The sequence below is a fragment of the Schistosoma mansoni genome (assembly GCF_000237925.1).
Source record: "Schistosoma mansoni, WGS project CABG00000000 data, chromosome 1 unplaced supercontig 0094, strain Puerto Rico, whole genome shotgun sequence".
Lineage (NCBI taxonomy): Eukaryota > Metazoa > Platyhelminthes > Trematoda > Strigeidida > Schistosomatidae > Schistosoma > Schistosoma mansoni.
In genome coordinates this window covers 1,358,384-1,376,873 of record NW_017385991.1, presented here as the reverse complement: position 1 = coordinate 1,376,873, position 18,490 = coordinate 1,358,384, and the positions used below count along the sequence as shown (strand labels likewise).

Below are 18,490 nucleotides of genomic sequence, written 5' to 3'. Positions count from 1 at the left end.
AATTTTGATTATGTAATCTATTCCACTGTTATCATTCACTCTTAAACTGCCTTGATTTGTTTAATAATTTCGTATATGCATATAAATATTACTGTATATTAGAGTAAAGCCTGATGAGGATCTAATCGAAAACAATATTGTTCGCTTATATATGTTGTTCTAAATCACAATATGGGAATTTTTCAAATATTTGTAAATTCCTAACGAGTAGAAAAATTAATTTTTTCGACGTTTCGTGACTCAGTGTAAGTCACTTCTTCAGCAAATAGAGAGGTGAGGATATGAAAAACTACACACAGGTGATTATGTACAAAAGTTTTAGAACACCAACCTATTTAAGAAGGATTAATCGTTTGTGATTCTAATTTACTGAATGTACATGTACCATAGTTCCATAAAATTATATGCTAAGGTGAAAAAAAAGCTATATGATAGATTTCCCTAAATCAAGAGCGGTACAAGTTATGTCATGAATATATGCCTATTACGACAAGCATAGGCTTATATGTACACTAGCTAGACATGAACATGTGTGTTTCAGAGAATTACAATTCAGATGACTGAAATACAATACACTTTCGAAAATCACACTTTTCTGACAAGTTATTACATAAAACTAACACTCAAAAACAATTGGTTGTTGGGATAAAGAGAATGATTGGACCACATGCGTCTATTCTACGACCAATGTCACTTTGTAAGTTCGTTCCCTCTATTAAAAAATTATGTTCACACATGTATGTATATAGCAGCTCACATACAATTGACTTTGTTTACATCTAATTTGGTTAAGCCCTTTTGTTAGCTTATTTAACGGACAGTCACTCGTACAACAACAACCTATCTATACTATTGTACCTTTATTATGTACGCTTGAGCATTGCTTTCTGCCTACGCATGTATTCATTCTGCTAGCCTTATATTAATCGCTTAATTGATTCGATGATTCATGCTTTTCGCTTTGTGTATATACGTACATCTTAATCCTGTGCACACTACTGTACTCGCTCATTCGCCTGCTTCACGGCACCACTCTTTCCTGCTTGCTTAACGAGTCTGTAATTTTGAGATATCTGTGTGTGGTCCAGTAATAAACGAAATCATCCCTTCGTATTCGCCTTCTGATTTATACACCGTTAGGACGTTATCGAGTAACGGTTATCAGGACGAACAATATACGAAGTTTAGGGAGAACATCGAATATCGACCACCACGTGTATGCCAGGTGAATGCTTAACCTGTACATCAAACTTGTGAAAAGAGACTGTGACAAATAAGACACGTGAAATTCAACGTTTTAGAAAATATTCTTTCGAAACTAACGTGGCAGATAGTTAGTATTGTATTTAATACCTATAGAGTTTTGTACCAAATAACAAGGGCGGCCTGTCTAAACATCTGGGCTACCTGTTCCTGTCATCTATATATTTCAACAAGTTATCTAATATTGTTTGTTTTAATACATCATTATGGCTATTAATCGCACAACCTATTCCGGTGCGTTTCTGAAAACTGTACAACCTTTCGCTGTAAAGGTTACCAAAGGCCTAATCACAGATGTCGTGTTTGCTGGGAACATGCAGCAAAAAGAATATACATTATTCATATGTCGATTGACTGAACTGCTGACATCCAACTGGCGATCACTGAATGTTTAACATCAGGAGCAACGAAGAAATAAGAAACGTAAACATGTTGAAATACTTTATGCTGAGAATTCGATTTTGTACCAAATAATATAATATTGAATAAAGCTAATAATAATAATAATGCGTATTGTAGAAACAGCATCCCACCCTAGAAACAGTGACGTAACTCAGTTATCAAGTCAGTCACTCTCAACTTCGAATCTGGTACATATGTAGATCAGTCCTAGTTGTCATACCCCGTTATCACAGAGAGATGACGTAGCAACGAACCAAGTACAAGTTTATGTCTGCTCAGTTTTAAGCCATAAATTTATGTGCTTGAAGAGGCTAGTGTATAAAATTCTGATGTTTTTTATTTAACAAAAATTCACAAAAATTGTAGCCAAGCTACCAAGTGATTAGCAAACATGTTCATATAAAATCAAACATTATTCTTAACGCTATGAATAGGGTGGGTATTAAGTGATGGAAAACCAGATAATGAGGTGAATCTCTGATGACTGCAGTGGTTGCATATTTTACGCATCCTGAACAACCGCCCACCTTGGTGAGCGCTGTTAGCCAGGAGTAGATCGGAAGTTAGGCATGGTCAAAATAAGGCCTATGAAATCACTGAACCTTGATCTAGGTCATGTTATTGGATTCGGACTACCTATAGTTGGGTTTTGGGCGATAATTGCGATCAGCAATTGGAAACGTTAGGAGACATGGTTCAGGACATGTCATAATGCAGCAGATGGATTCACTTTTTATCTAGATGATTTCAGTATTCCTTCACACACCCCTTCTTAATCCCTCTTCTGGAACCATGTTCTTAACGTTCAGTCTTTCTAATTTTCATTGCTACTACAATTATTTCGATTTGTTTGTCATTTATCTTGTTAACTTCATCCCACAGTTATATGCTACTATGCAACCTGAATGAACGCTTATTTGTGCCAAGCTTTACTTTAACAACAGCGGATCAACTCAACTTGATTCGATAATAAAAAATCATCTGCTGACACTACTATTGCAATTAAAACAGATGGATAAGAATGTCTAATTAATGGACGTTTTAATCGAAGAAGTGGTCTGATACTTTATCTTCAACCACTGAGAATAAGACTGAGTGTTCTCTGAATGTAATTTGGTCGGAACACTGGGTGAGTACCGCGAGCTACTACATACACACAAAATGTAGTTCGAATTCATGAATATAAACACGAAAGTTTGAATCAATAACCTGGAAAACACGTTAGTTTCTTCAAGGTGAAAAATAAACCGTATGCGTGACTCTCAACTAGTTGCTGATAGCTTTTCCTTACTCAAAGTCAAAATGAAGGCTTTTATTATGCCTTATTATCAGATAGTCTCAACATATGTTATCCCACACTAATCCTCCGAAATTAAGATTAATAGACTATCATAATTCAAAAGTAAAACAGGATGTATTGGAAAGACAAAAGAAAAAGCATAATTACGTGTAGGCAAAACACAACTGACCATGAACAGGTTTTCCTTCAGAAACTTCATAAATATCTTTTACAAAACTTAAAGTAGCCTCAGAAATGTGCACTTTTCCCGCTTCACCACTAGACTCCATTTCATTAGCTAATGTAACATCATTTGACCAAACATCAAATTTAAAGCGTCTTGTTCCGACGATACCACAGATCACTTTACCAGTGTGTACACCGACACGCATATTCACCTGTAATAATAAATATATAGTGAAAACTCAGTAGTGCCTATTTTAAACAAGTAGCAATGAAATATGAAGACAACTGATGGGAAATCCTTTTAGACCTAGGTTATGCATTATTTGGCACAAATCAGTAGGGCATATATTTAATATAAAGGAGAGTAACGAATTGTGAAATGTAACATAACATTATAGTCAGGTACATTACTACTGAGCTATTCGAGCAGTGACTGGCCTCGCCAAGATTAAAAGCCATATAGCAAATTGATCGATAGAATTTGATTGAACAAGCAATATATTGGTCACTGTTACTCAACGGCTTATTAATGCATGAAGTAACAAACATCAACACACGTTCACAGTAGAGTCAAATTGATCACATATTCCATACCACTAAAAATAAATGCAGACAACCCGTGACGATCGATAAGGCAAAGTAATTTTCACTTGCTTAGGTCTTCAAATCAAAACTGTAAAATCTCAAATAAGCGTTCAAAAACAAAGTACTGTTCATTTGATTGTACAAACAAATTACCACATCATAATACACTGTAATCTAAAAACCTCAATGCATAGATAACTAGAATATATTATGATGAAAAAATGATTTTAGTTCTAAAATGCAAAATAATATAAAAATTAATGAGTCAAAAAAAGAGTTTAGAATCAGGGATATGTATAAAAACGTTATAAGACAATCGTTTAAATAATTACTCATCGCGTAAACAAAAAGTAAATTCATTAGAAACTATGGCTTTTTTAGATTTCAAAGTTATTATACGTCCGTGAATTTGAAGAGAGATTAATTCTTCTATTTTTCTAGACTAATGATATAGTTTAGCTGGAACTTAAAATTATCTTGCATGACAAAGAGTTGAACTTCTTCAACCATACATAAACAACCTAAGGGTTAATAATAAAAACTGCAGAGCAAATTTCGTTGATAAAGGGGCATTGTAAGCGACAAACAATGACTAAGTATTGGCTTCGTTAATAAAAGATGCTGATGATATGACTTGTAGGAAGGTATCTTACTTGTTATTCTCCCCTCTATACTCATGACAAAATACAACACTATTCAATGTCTTAACGCAAAATAACTACAACACAAGAAGTAACAAGTAAACCAACAAAGAGTAAGAATATACTTATTAATAATGATTACGACAATATAGTGTGGTAATTTCCTTAAGAAAAGAATCGATTAGAGTTTGAATTTGTCAAATATATCAAATTCTAGTTATTCGTGAATTCAGTTATATACGGATGATTATCATTATGGAATAATGATATCGCCTCTAATATAAAGATACTGTGGTGTGTGCTACTTATATCGACATAAGTAGTATATGTCGTGAACAAACCTACCAAGGCTGAAGAGACTTACAAGAGTAGGAAAGTGGGCAACTACTGCGGTCTCTACGGCGAGACTGGGTATTAAAAGAAATTGTTTTTGAAGCAAAAAAAACATTGGAAACATCCTTGAGTCGCTATTTGGTAAGTTCATAAAACTATTTCTTCAGCATAATTTAGACAAATATATTTGTAATATCCCAATCACATAACAATGGGATATTACAAATATATTGTTTTTATTAATAACAATCTAACCAATGCTCAATGTACTTTAAATTATAAGGTCAAACCTTGGTAATTGTTAGGTCGGCTTACAATAAACTCTATCAGAGCCTCCAGAGAGGCTCATAAAGAGCCCAACCAATCAGCGATTAGTTAGAAGCTATGCTACTAAAATAACGAGGTCCTGATTGGTTGTTAACATACTGCTACTATGGAATCTCAAGGTCTTTTAATTACTATAAAACCCCTGTTTTTTCTGTACATAATGAACCTTGTAGTAAAGTGCTTCTCTGATACTCGTGTCTTCTCTCTGGTCTTTCAAGTCGCTGAGTAGTGCTAGCCTGGGGTTATCCGAATAGCTAGGATCCGAATAAAGCGTTCAACCTACGAGACATAACAGTGGCGACGGGGATTTCGGCAAAAAAAAAAACAATTGTTGTCGGGGTTTTTGGTACACAAAAAATACAACAATTGTCGTCGAGGATTCTGGCAAAAAGAAATACAGCAACCGAGACGTGATTTGGTAATCAAACAAGCTGTAATAATTGCCGGTGAATTTTCGGAGTTATTATTATTATCAGCAGAAAAAAATGACGATTTCTTTAGAACAGGCGCTGATAATCTTAGAGCACCGGCAACAACAGATGCTAGCCTTCCAGCAGCAACTATTTGAAACAGTCTTGGACAAGTTTTTCAATAATGGTGCTAAAATGGCCGTCCCAGAAGAACGCTCAGTTGAGGGTTCATTTCCCTTCACATCTGATGGAAAAGGCAAAATGGGTAAGTTGGCCGGTTCAGAGCAAGACAATATCTTGCTAAATGCACATGAAACTGTGACAGTATCAGATGTCAAAGAAAAACAAGGTTCCGTAGACAAAGCCCTGAGCCCAGAGTCTAATGAAGCACCACTCAATCCGCCGATTTCTGAAGACAAACTTCAGTCAGAATTAAACTATGGGTTACATGATATCGGCCAAGAAAGCTGGAATGGTGCACATGATTTTGATGAAAATTCTTATGAAGATGAGGAAACTAAGTCGGTTGAATCAAATGCTGATCAAAAACCTAAGGCAATTTCATTAGATGATGATTCCCCTAGCTATCAAATATCCTCCAGTGAAAATCTTAATGAATTTGATGGAGATGTTTCAGAAAAGCCAAATTCCGATGACCTAAAATCAAATATCGTTCATCATCATCTATTCATTTCTAGTGGATTCTGCATTCAATACGAGAAATGTGTTCTAAATAAAGTCATATTAATTGTAAATTGGAGATATGAAGATCCAACATTATTTCGTGGGGGAGGAAATGTTGGAGAATTTCAACCTACAGATAATTTTTTTTAAATCAGAATCTAATCTTCGAATCTTCAAAAAAAAGGGAGGTGTTAGGTCGGCTTACAATAAACTCTATCAGAGCCTCCAGAGAGGCTCATAAAGAGCCCAACCAATCAGCGATTAGTTAGAAGCTATGCTACTAAAATAACGAGGTCCTGATTGGCTGTTAACATACTGCTACTATGGAATCTCAAGGTCTTTTAATTACTATAAAACCCCTGTTTTTTCTGTACATAATGAACCTTGTAGTAAAGTGCTTCTCTGATACTCGTGTCTTCTCTCTGGTCTTTCAAGTCGCTGAGTAGTGCTAGCCTGGGGTTATCCGAATAGCTAGGATCCGAATAAAGCGTTCAACCTACAAGACATAACAGTAATGATACCTACATATTTCTTCAACGTCTTCAGTAAACAGAAATATGTTATTTGGCTATTTCAAATTAACGAGTCTTTAGACTGGAGAGATCAACTTTGAAAAGTCAGAAGTAGGAAAATTACCCTGAAGAAATCCTTTGTGACAAAATTTAATAAAAATGAAGGAACTGGTCAGGCACTAATAGGTGCAACCAACTCAGCAGTTTGACCCAAGGAAAGAAAAAAGTACATATCTAGAGTGGACATAGATTTTTGAAAACTTGATGATAAACTAAGGAAGTTGGGGAAAATTGATTTCCAAATGACAATGTATATGGGCTCTGATGAAACAAATGGTAGACAAATCTGTACCAACAATCACGGATTACTATGAAAATGAAAGTTCTGGTTTGTAAACTTTCCTGTTAAAGAATAGCGGACTGGGACACAAAACGATGATAGGTTTGTTATATCCCGATAACAATAGTGAATCAGTCAGTCAGTCAGACACAACGTAGAACTTCGTACGTACGTACATCAGTTCGAGTTGCCATACCACATTAGCACAGAGATGAAGTTGTCGATTCTAATCCCATAGTGGTAGAAGTAGTAAGAGCATAAATATTATGTGAAAGATAACGGTTTGAAGACGTTATTGAAGGAGTATAATACAGTGAGATAAATTTGAAAAGAGAAAAAAGAGACATGAGGAATTCAGAAGATTAGAATTTGGTAGAACACAAAGAAGGGATGCACCTTCGCCATTGCAAACGATTTTGAGCCATGTCATTCAAGGTCTCTAACCATCGGTTGCTATCATTTCGCGAATCCCAACCAGGTAGTCTACACCTACCAACATGGCTTAGTTCACTTGTCAGTGACTTCATGGATTTGTGCCACGTTTTGGTCTGGCCGTCCCTAGCTTTCTTCCAACCTACTCCTACACCATAAAACATTGCACGTCGGGGCAGTCGGTGGTTGGACATACACGTAACACATGTCCCAGCCATCTCAACTGATGAAGTTTCACTACTTCATCAATCGATTTGCCATCATTACCTAGTACCCGTTTCCTAACAACTGCATTACTTACCCGGTGGTCCCAGGATATACGAGCAATGCGTCGAAGACACCCTTGATCGAATTCTAGTAGCCTACGAATATCCTCTACTCTTATGGGCCATGTTTCACTGCCATAATGTAGGACGGAATGGACTGCTGCACAGTAAACCCGTCCCTTGGTTGCTAGACGGATATCTCGCCTACGCCATAAATGACGCAAGTCGGTGAAAGCTAGACGAGCCTTCTGTATCCGTGATGAAATTTCGTCACACACCAGACCACAAGGACTGATGAGACTCCCAAGATAAGTGAAGCGGTCAACACGCTCAACTACTTCACTACCTATCGTTAGTTCAGGTGTCGATGCAACCCAATCCTGAAGTAACATTTTGCACTTCGAGGGGGAGAATCACATCCCGAACATGCCTTCATTGTTGCTTATAGTGGTCAGAAGACTCTGCATTTTGTCAGCGTCTTCACCGAATAAAACTATGTCGTCGGCGTATTGTAAGTCAATAAGTGAGCCTCCCGGTAAAAGTTCAACTCCTGGAGATTGAGATGATGAAAGTGATATCTCTAAAAGCATGTCAACGACAAAGTTAAACAAGAATGGGGAAAGTGGACAGCCCTGACGAACACCACTTGAGGTAACCAATTCTGATGACAGTTCGCCCTAGGCTCTGACTCGACCAGTTGTATTCGAGTAGAGAGCCTTTATGAGGTTAACGTACTTCTTTGGTACTCCTTTTAGTGAGAAACACTGCCATAGAACCTCACGATCAACAGAGTCAAATACCGCCTTAAGGTCAAGAAATACTACTATTGTGGGACGTCTGAATGTATGTCTATGTTCTAGGACCTGACGTAGAGTGAATATCTGGTCTATACAACCACGTACAGGTCGAAAACCAGCCTAGTTTTTTCTAGTCTGCTCTTCACGAGCTTTGGTTGGGCGTTGAAGTATTATTGAAGCTAATATTTTAGACACTATATTAGTCAAACTGATCCCTCTGTGATTGTCCTTTCTTATAGACTGGCACAATCAGTGATTGGGACCAGTCAGATGGAATTACGTCCAGTTCCCAGATTCTACCTAAGACCTCAGTCAATCTCACTGCTAGTACTGGACCACCATCCTTAAAATTCTCAGGGGTCAACCTGTCGGGGCCTGCCGCTCTCCCTCGCTTCAGATTTCCTATAGCTTTTTTAAGCTGGCAGAGGGTTGGAGGACTTACATCAATTTGCCATTCAGGACGACTGGGGATCGTGGGTAATTGAAGTGTGGCTGAAGGCCAGTTGAACTGATCCCTAAAGTGTTCTGCCCATCGATCCAATCTCCTGGATTGAGAATGAATAATATGCCCATCTTTATCTGAGATGGTTTCACTGATACTTGGGTTCCTAATACCGGTTTCTTTAACGAGTCTGAATAGCTGCCTACTGTTACCTATTGCCGCTGCCTTTTCCATCTCTCTGGCTTTCGCTACCCACCACTGTTCACGATCATTGCGTAGGCTTCTTATTAGCCTGCGCTTAAGCTGACTCCGCTCTTCGTTATGTTCAGAGCCAGGTGGGATGAGTTTTCGAGCATCTATCAGTGCGGTAGATGCTGCCGAGATCCATTGTTTCTCCCTGACCTTATGGCTTACCTTACTAGCGGATATCACTGCTGTTCCCACAGCTTTTCGGGATGTCATTCCACGCTGCCTCGGGGTGGGCACAACTTACATGTCTGTCTAACTGTTTTTTCCAGTTGTTCCTGAAATATATTCTTAGCTTGCCTATCATTAAGTAGAACCCTTAGAGGCTTCCCTGCAGTGTCTTTCCTACGTCCAGTAAGACGCAGATAGATACGAGCTCGCACTAGAGTATGATCTGAGTCTAAACATGTGCTCTAGAATGAGTGACAGTCTTCTATCGAGCCCCTCCATCGGTGGCTGATAGCGATATGATCTAATTGGGTCCAACGTTGGGACGAATTCGGGGGTCGCCATGTCAAAAGATGTTAGTATTTGCAAGAAATAGGCGGTTATCTGAGCACAGCTGCAACAGACGGTTGCCATTATCTGTCCTTTTAGCCACGACACCATAAGATCCTCCCAGATGTCTTTCCCTTTCACTTGGTTTACCTACTTGAGCATTAAAGTCACCAGCCACTATTACTACATCAGAACGCCTAGCTTTTCCGAGGTCAGAAAGTTTCCTGTAGAACTCATCTTTTATATCGTCTGAGCTGCAGTCAGTGGGAGAGTAGGCAGAGACGACGAAGAGGCAACAACGAGTTTCCCTATCTTTCCGAGTCCTTACTGATCTGTTTAGTCGGACAGCGCATAGACGACTGTCTACTGGGATCCAGTCTAAAAGAGCTAGGTCTGCCCTACGACTTAATGCTATACCTACTCCAGCGAGGCCACGGGAAACAGCATCAGGGCTTCCAGATACACGAAGCGTGTATCGAGATGGTTCTTTATTATGACATAGTGAGGTCAAATGAATGACGCTACTCGGATCTTGTATGCACGTTTCGGAGACGCAGCACACATAGATGGTGTAAGATTCTAGAGTCCTAGCTAAGGAAGCCTGTTGTCCTATTTGGCACAATGTTCGGACATTAAAAGTTCCTACATGTAGTTTAGAGCGTGGTTTCAGGAGACCAGGAATAACGTTCCATGTACTTTAATCGTTTGCCCTAGCGGTGCGAGGTGATAAAAGGACGTGGGAAGGGTTAGTCGTGGAGATAAGAGAGTTATTAGGTGTAGGAAGGATTTGAAAGTGACCAACTTGCTCTCGTGTGCTGTTACGGGTATGAGGGCATTTATCACTTCCCGGCTGCCCACACCGTGGAAGGGTATTTCTTGAGGGACCTGAAAAAGAAGTTGGATTAGGGTTGGTCTTAACGACCTCAGAGCGTGACCGCAGTGCCCAAGGGACAACTGCTTCAGGCCGGTCACGCACGGCCTTTTTGTGGGGGATTTTTGAAGTGCTAGCTCCGTTCTTCAAAGAACCTTACCGCCAGAGACAGAAATCCGTGGGATAAGGCGAGGTGTGCATTTTTAGGGTCGACTTTTTCTAACCCCATCCCTCCTTGTGAGAAGGCAGCATCGCTGTCACGCTGGTTGTCTGAAGGAAATACCTTACTGCCGTCACACCTCTGTACAGTCGGCAGTACGACTTCGCCTTCGGACCTTGGGATTGCTGCTTTAAGTCTTACCGCTCTTCAACCGACCTGTCTGGCATGGTAGGACCTTGAGGAACGATTGTTCCAGCCAGTATAACTCGATTGGTTCATCACGATAGGCAAGCCCGATCACCACGTCAAGGTAGCAGCAACGGTCGGGAACAATAGTGAATGGTAACCTTGGGGTCCATTTATAGAACAATATTATGCATATAATTTTTATCGTATATTTGCTAAATAATTAAACTTATTTTATTTATTTATTTTTATTCAAACACATAAATATTGGTACAAGGAAGTACCAGATATATATGCGCCTCACAAATCTCATTCGATTTGTGTGAGGGCTGTGATACCGCCCGGGTGCCCAAAATGAAGCAGGTGGTTTTCTTAGGGGGCCACACAAGGAGCCCTTAACCTAAAGATCTGATCCACAAGGCAGTGGAGCATCGTGAGGAGATGCAGTCCCATGGTAGCCGGTGATCAACGATTGATTCGTACACCATTTTTTCCTTCAGGATCCTGGAGCCCATGTGCACCATTGGTTTGGAATCAGGGTTTTCCAACTCCCCTAGGTGGATCCTCCACAACCACCAACCCGGTTAAATCGCCGGACATTCGCTTTCGCTTTTCGTCCCCTCACTTTCGTAAACAACACCCCCGCCACGAGAAGGCAGTGAGTAGGACTTCCCTGGCAGAGGCTATATATTCGCTGGTCATGTGAGAGCATTTCGAGAGGGAGAGCGGACTCTCCCCACTCTCGGCCGTACCAGGGCATTTGGGAGCAAATTCCGTCGCAAGCAGGATTTGAATCTGTGCGGGGAAACCCCATTGGTTTTCTAGTCCAACGCCTTAACCACTCGGTCATCGCGACAATCATATTCATGTTCCTTTCATTGTGAGCTTTATTTTGATCCTTGGACTATTATTGTACGATTTACCATTCCTGAGTTATACCCAGTCTATTAATTACTGCTCCCCCTATTCACAGCCACATTTGGCTAACTCTTGTACAAATGTTGTTTTCTATTTTATTGGTACGATGTGGTCAGTCTATTTGGTATATAAACTCAGTATGTTTGAAATACAAGGATTCATACCACAGAGGCTGTTATTGGTGTTTTGGACTCAACGGACTGGGCTAGGCAGAAGCAGGATCGATAGGCGCTCTAGACTGCTCGTACGGTTTTCGTGTGTCACTGTTCCAATCGATAATTCTCTGCTCTCTTATTACGTCATACATTAACCAGGCATCCACTCGGCCACAAGATATAACAAGGTTTTATATTGGATGTCTGACTATTTAGAGCCTTTAGTCACCTTTTGACCGAGTGAAGACATTAGAGGTTCTACAATTAAAAAATTTTCATTATTTGCAGGCAATGCTATGGTACGTGTATTATTTGTTAGGTGATATATATTTCTACTAAACTGTACACCTAGATTAGGATGTAGACAGAGTAGAACTCGAACCCATGATTCGAAAGATGAATTTGGTGTACTAAAACGCCAATTAGTTACATCTTTAACCATGAACCATATATCAGGTTTGTATAGAAATGATGAGACATAATTTCAGTTGCAATATGTAATCAACTAGTTGGTGTAATAGTTGAGCTCATTCACCATTGAAACACTATTCCTCTAAAGTTATTGTCTATCAGAAATTTCACGCGTTTTCTTAAATTAATAATAAAATAACCTGTGTATTCTCAGTACGGTTCCCACCTCTATCAAGATATTCGTCCTTCTTTGCCTAGATTAAGTAGTTCAAAATGATTGTCTTTGTATGACAGCAGTAACGAAAAGATGCAGACAAGAAGAACAGGAGGATTAACAAAATCAATAGATTTGTCTTCGTCCTCCAAAATGAAATAGGTGAATAGCAAAATTAAATGAAAAGGATGGTAACAAAAAGTATATTCATAATGGAAACATGGTCAGATGTTCAATACTGACTTGAATTTACATTAATCATAAAAATTGTATGATTGAATACGCTTTGGTTGACGTCCTCAAGTGTATACCAAAGACTGATAAGTAACGGATATAGAAAACAATGTAGTACAACGTGGATATCTTGGATAAAACTACGACCCAGAACACACTATGAACAAGATGGTGACGATGACAAACATGGAATGATTATATAAAGACTAAAAAATCACAAAATGCATGATTTTGTGATGGTTTTCTTTCTTTCTAAAAGAACATTAGAAGAGGCATTACAAAACAATCGACATACTACAATACACAACAATCTATACTGACTACTAACAACTATCTAAGTCTAAAAGTAATATCCTTTCACAATCATTCCCCATTCCTTTCGACGTCATCCACTTACGAGAGTGTTCAGGTTGGAAGTAGTCGAACGCGTCGACACCTTAACTTGTCCTGGAAATCGGATGAGCCCTAATGGGATGGTGTCTGACGAAATCTCTGCATGGATTATAAAAGCTCGTTTGACTTTTGCCAACTTACGTCACCTTTGGCGAAGACGAAATATCCATCTATCAATTAAGGGACAATTATACTGAGCAGCAGTTCGCTCTGTTCTACTTTACGGCTGCGAAACGTGGCCATTAGGAGTAGAAGATACTCGTAATTTACTAGTATTTGACCACAGATGCCTTAGAAATATTGCTCGCATCTGCTGGGATTACCGGGTAAGTAATAGTGAGGTTAGACGCAGAGTATCAGGAAATGATGGTAAATCAGTTGATGAGATCATGAATCTTCATCGACTGAGATGGTTGGCCATGTGTTAAGTATGCCTGAACACCGATTACCACGACGCGCTATGCTGACTAGTATTGGTGATGGTTGGAAGAGAGTTAGAAGCGGTCAAACCAAAACGTGACATCAGTGCTTGAAATCACTAACTTCTAGTCTGAGCCATGTTAGTAGATGCAGACTACTCGGTTGGGATCCGCGTGACTATCGTAACCAATGGTTGGAGACTCGGGGTGACATGGCTCAGAATCGATCACAATGGCGCGAGTGTATACACTCTTTATCTCCCCTTAAACCTTGAGATTAAAATTGCTTCATATCTTCCTTACTTCCTGTACTATATCCTTACATACAATCTTTCCTTTATATATTACCTCCACTAAATTAACTACTATGAATTCGGTGTTCATCATGTTGTGTTAATCAAGTATGGCAACTTGGACCGATGCATATATGTACCTGGTCCTACATTGTAGCTGACTGACTGACTCAGCTTGTAATTGCATTCTTTGTATTTCTCTCTCTCTGTGTGACCGGATGAGAGAATCAGAGCTAGTGACACTACTTGATAGCTACCCTACGAATGATGGGCAAAGTCGTAAGGGGTTTTTAAACCTGCAGCCTAAAAGTGACAGGGACAATTAATTTACTGATATAAATTTATTTGTGTAGGTGGAATTTGTTGACGAAGATTAAACAACTCACTTCATCATCAAAAATATTATTACAATTCACAGGAATATCCTCCATCAAAAGATGTTAGTTTTCTATATATCATCCGTATACTACCCATGGCTAATTAGAATACGATGCACTTGAGTCCGACCGTTGTGAAGAAAGGTATATAGAAGTTATTACTGTTCTGGACAGATTGCATTTTGAACAGACCAGCGATTAGTGGTACGTAATATCCAACTTGTGATTAGGAATTTCCTAAATATGTAAACGGTTTTTTTCTGTATCTGTGTATTGGAATACGTACTGCAAGGAGATAAACACCATCATAACATTTTACATCAAGCTAGCTCACTAATGACAGACTTCATGCATGATTCCATCTGGATTAGAATCTACAGAAGCGAGGGGAAAACCTGTAACAGAAAAAAACCGCTTTTCGTTCCACAAGGAAACCACAACATTGTGATATTCTTCAACATACGCACGTAAAACTAATTTTTTGATCAGTTAGTGAATCGATCCGTAACACTAGAGGAGTTATAAATGTTTGTGCTTGAGCTACAATTTTTTTTGTATTTTTTCATCAGCTCATTTACTAGGCAAAGATTTGAGTATTTGGCTTCTAGCTATCTTCTAATTGTGAAAATCCTAGTGATCCTGACCCAATCGAAATGGATGGACCAGGGTTCAAGCCTACGATTTGGTGGTTGGGTTTCGGATGTCTGAACCACTGAGCTCCTAATCCATTAATAGTGATGTATTTAGGCATATAAGCTAGTTATCTAAACCCGAATCCTGCGCAGAAGTCTTTTCTATAACTTTTTGACTGTGAAAAATAGTCCACTAAACTAGGAAACATGGATAAGCTGCAGGTCTTTGATCATAACTATCTTTGAAGCGCTGTCAGCTTTTCATCAAATCAACCGAGTGAAAATGTTGAGGTTAGCACATAGGCACTATGCAGAGGTAGAAAATCGGTTAACGAGGTGATAGATTTGTACCGATAGTGGTTAGAACGAGTGTTACGTAAATCTAATCATCGCTTAGAAAGACAGGTGACATCTGATGTGGGAGCAGGCTGAAAGAAAGATGGGGAAGCCCGAACTAAGACGTGGTATCAGTTCATGAAGTCAATGACTGTAAGAAACATGTTAGTAGATACAAACAGTCTGTTTAGAGTCGCACGATAACCAGTGGTTGGAAAAAGGGGGGTAACATGACTCAGAATCGTTTATAATGGCGCAAAATGCTTTTACTCTATCTTTCGATATTGAATTCTATCACATACACTGTATTTTCGAACCTTATTCTCAGTGCTTAGTCTTTATAACTGCCACTGCTTCCACATTGTTCCTATCCCGTTAATATCACCTCATTGTGCTAATATAGTACATCAACTTGGGTCAACACACATGTCCCAGATTTCATTTTGATGATGACTGACAGGTTGACTGGGTAAAAAAAAAAACTAGATTTTGATTAGAAATATAATCGGACATCCACCACTATCGGTTAACTTGATGTAAGACGTTTAACAGACAACCTGTGAAACAAGTATGGGACTATTTACATTTTCTCAGACAAAAGCTCTGCACTCAAAACAATTTACCAACACTGAGAACTAATTGGAATAAATAGAAGCCGGTTATGAACGACTGCAGAATAATCATACCAAAGCTAACATAGTTTTCTTTAATGTAGATCCGACGAATTGTATAATTTTCTGTATCAAAAGCTTCTGATCGATCAGTTAAAGGAAGCTGAACTGAGTAAACTAATAAATAAACATTAATGTGATAGACATGGGGTAAAACTAGACAAAAGATATCATGAGCTTGATTAAACTCATATATATATATATATATATATATATATATATATATCCTTTCACTTACTTCCTCTGAATGATCTTCATCAAATTGTTGGATAGCTAAACACATTGCTCTACCCATTTCCACTGTTCGCTCAGCATGATCTTCGGTTGGATTCGGACAACCAGAAACGCAATAATAACAATCACCAAGAGTGGCTATTTTCTCACAACCAACAAGTTCGCATAAACGATCAAATCTATCATTTACAGTAGTAGAAGACGAAAAAATAGCTGGAAATCCACATATCAATTATAATCACATCAAAATCCGTAAGAAATATCTCATTCAACGTGATATGTACATAATAAAACCGACAAATGTCATGTTAGTATTAGCATCTGATACGTTTGCAGTTATAAATTTGTACACTTACTCTGAATGCAAAATATCATAAAGTCAGGATGAAATAAAAACTGAAGTGACAAAGTAGTTAAAAGTTAAGTTTTTATTAGAAAACGGGCCCTCTTAACAAAAGTTATCAGTAACGGTGACCTGTTAATGAATAATTAATCAAGTGATCACAAGTTGGGAGCCCTATTTCATATAATTGAGAGAGCATGAAAGTACAAAAACACGTCAATTAATTTGAAGTACAACCCAAATACTGCTTTACCTACACTATGACACTATCTCAAACGCTTAAGGAGAATACTTTTCATTAAACCTTGATTACGAACATATTTTGTCTGTAAATTGATGAACAGAATACCGACAGGCGAATGATAGACAATAATGATACGGAATGGTAGACTGACGACTGTTCATAAAACTGAACCATTAGATTAAGTCCTCTCTCTGAACTGGTATCAAAAAGTAATGAAACTGCCTGTAGGTTTGGTTTCTTTCAGAGTCAAGGACAAACTTACGCACAAAATTAAACATGGTTACATATCCTACACCGCGGCGTTACACATAGTGCGGTTTGGGCTACCGGACAGTACCATAAGCTCCATATTTAGTGTGCGGCTTATATCCAAGTACCTGGTGAATCAATTTTCTCATACACCACAGACATGAAAACCTGACAATCAGACCTTATTGCTTGTTAAATGACACTCTACGACAAAATATTCTTTAATCAAAACTACGCCATTTAGTCGGAACAGAAATAGTTCACCAAATGATTATGGTTATCTCGAAATTGTAAATATACATTCCTAATGGGTGCCAATTCGGTTAATCACAAAGTAGAACCTAGTACATATATACATCGGTTCAAGTTACCATTTCCCATTGGCACAGAGAGATGAAATTGTCATATCGAATCGCAAAATAGTAGGGGTAGTAGCAGTATCAGTGGTGATTCCTCAGTATATATAGTGCAAGCAGTGTCGAGCCACCTAGACTGGTGGCCACATTGCAACTTGATCGATAGCATTCGATCAGCACTAGTAAGGACTTGACACGCATGACATTGATCACCACCCAGTGATCAATCAATTGTGATTACATCTCAGTCCTACAGGAAGTCGGTCGCGGCCCGAATAGCTCAGTGGTAACGTCTCTGACTGTGAAGCTGAGTGACACGGGATCGAATCCGCCAGGGAGCATCAGTTCCCTCAAGATTACAGGTACACCTTGCTGACGAGTGCCAAGTAGCACGAAACCCGGGTCCAGGGTTTCCTGTTGACCACCTCCAACCACCATCTTACCTCAATTAGCACTTACTGTATCAACGAGATTTACTGTACAGTTGTCTTTCTTGATTCTCATGATATGTGTACTATTAATTAATTAGTCACCCACACCCCATTACCCTCGTGACTTTGTAAAGTTGAAAGTGGATTGATAAAGTGTGTAATCAATCTAAATTTCAATGATAGGAGCAATGAAACAATTACGATATTATAAATAAATTAATATATTTGTAATATCCCTATGAGTAGAAAAATTTTTCTACTCATAACAATCTACCCAATGCTCAATTTATTCGAAATTATCAAATCAAAACTTGGTAATGATACTTACAATTACGATATTTATTAATCAACGAAGCAACATATCTGTGCTTATGAATATTGTGTTTTAACAAATAAATAGTTATAATTTGACGCTTAAAAAAAGAACTAATGTTACCTATCAAGTAGATTTGGTGGTTGTGGTAGTAATACTGATGTTAATTATAATAATAAAAAATAACTTGCGCAACAAACTACAATGGACTAGCTTATATGACGTGACGTTTGTTTCAATCAACTCGTTTCATTGTTTTATGTTATTTCAAGTGTATTTATTGTTGTCTTGAATATAAAATACACATACATGCACACACACACACAGACATTCAGAAACACTATTTAAGTAAATACTTTAGTTTTCTTTTTCTCAATATAAATATGCAGTCGCAAACATACACACAA

The 18,490-nt window shown here is 38.4% G+C and overlaps 1 protein-coding gene across 2 annotated transcripts in view; it reads right to left on the bottom strand.

The window, feature by feature from the left end:
* The window catches only part of Smp_102340.1 (adenylate cyclase type IX, putative), a gene marked incomplete at both ends in the record, with an annotated part of 48,740 nt that overhangs the window by 9,824 nt on the left and 20,426 nt on the right, over window positions 1-18,490 (bottom strand). For both annotated transcript variants that reach the window (XM_018791745.1, XM_018791744.1), the window contains 2 exons: window positions 3,135-3,342; window positions 16,152-16,326. In XM_018791745.1, the coding sequence (XP_018645158.1) occupies window positions 3,135-3,342; window positions 16,152-16,326 (383 nt within the window). The remainder of the gene's footprint in view (window positions 1-3,134; window positions 3,343-16,151; window positions 16,327-18,490) is intronic.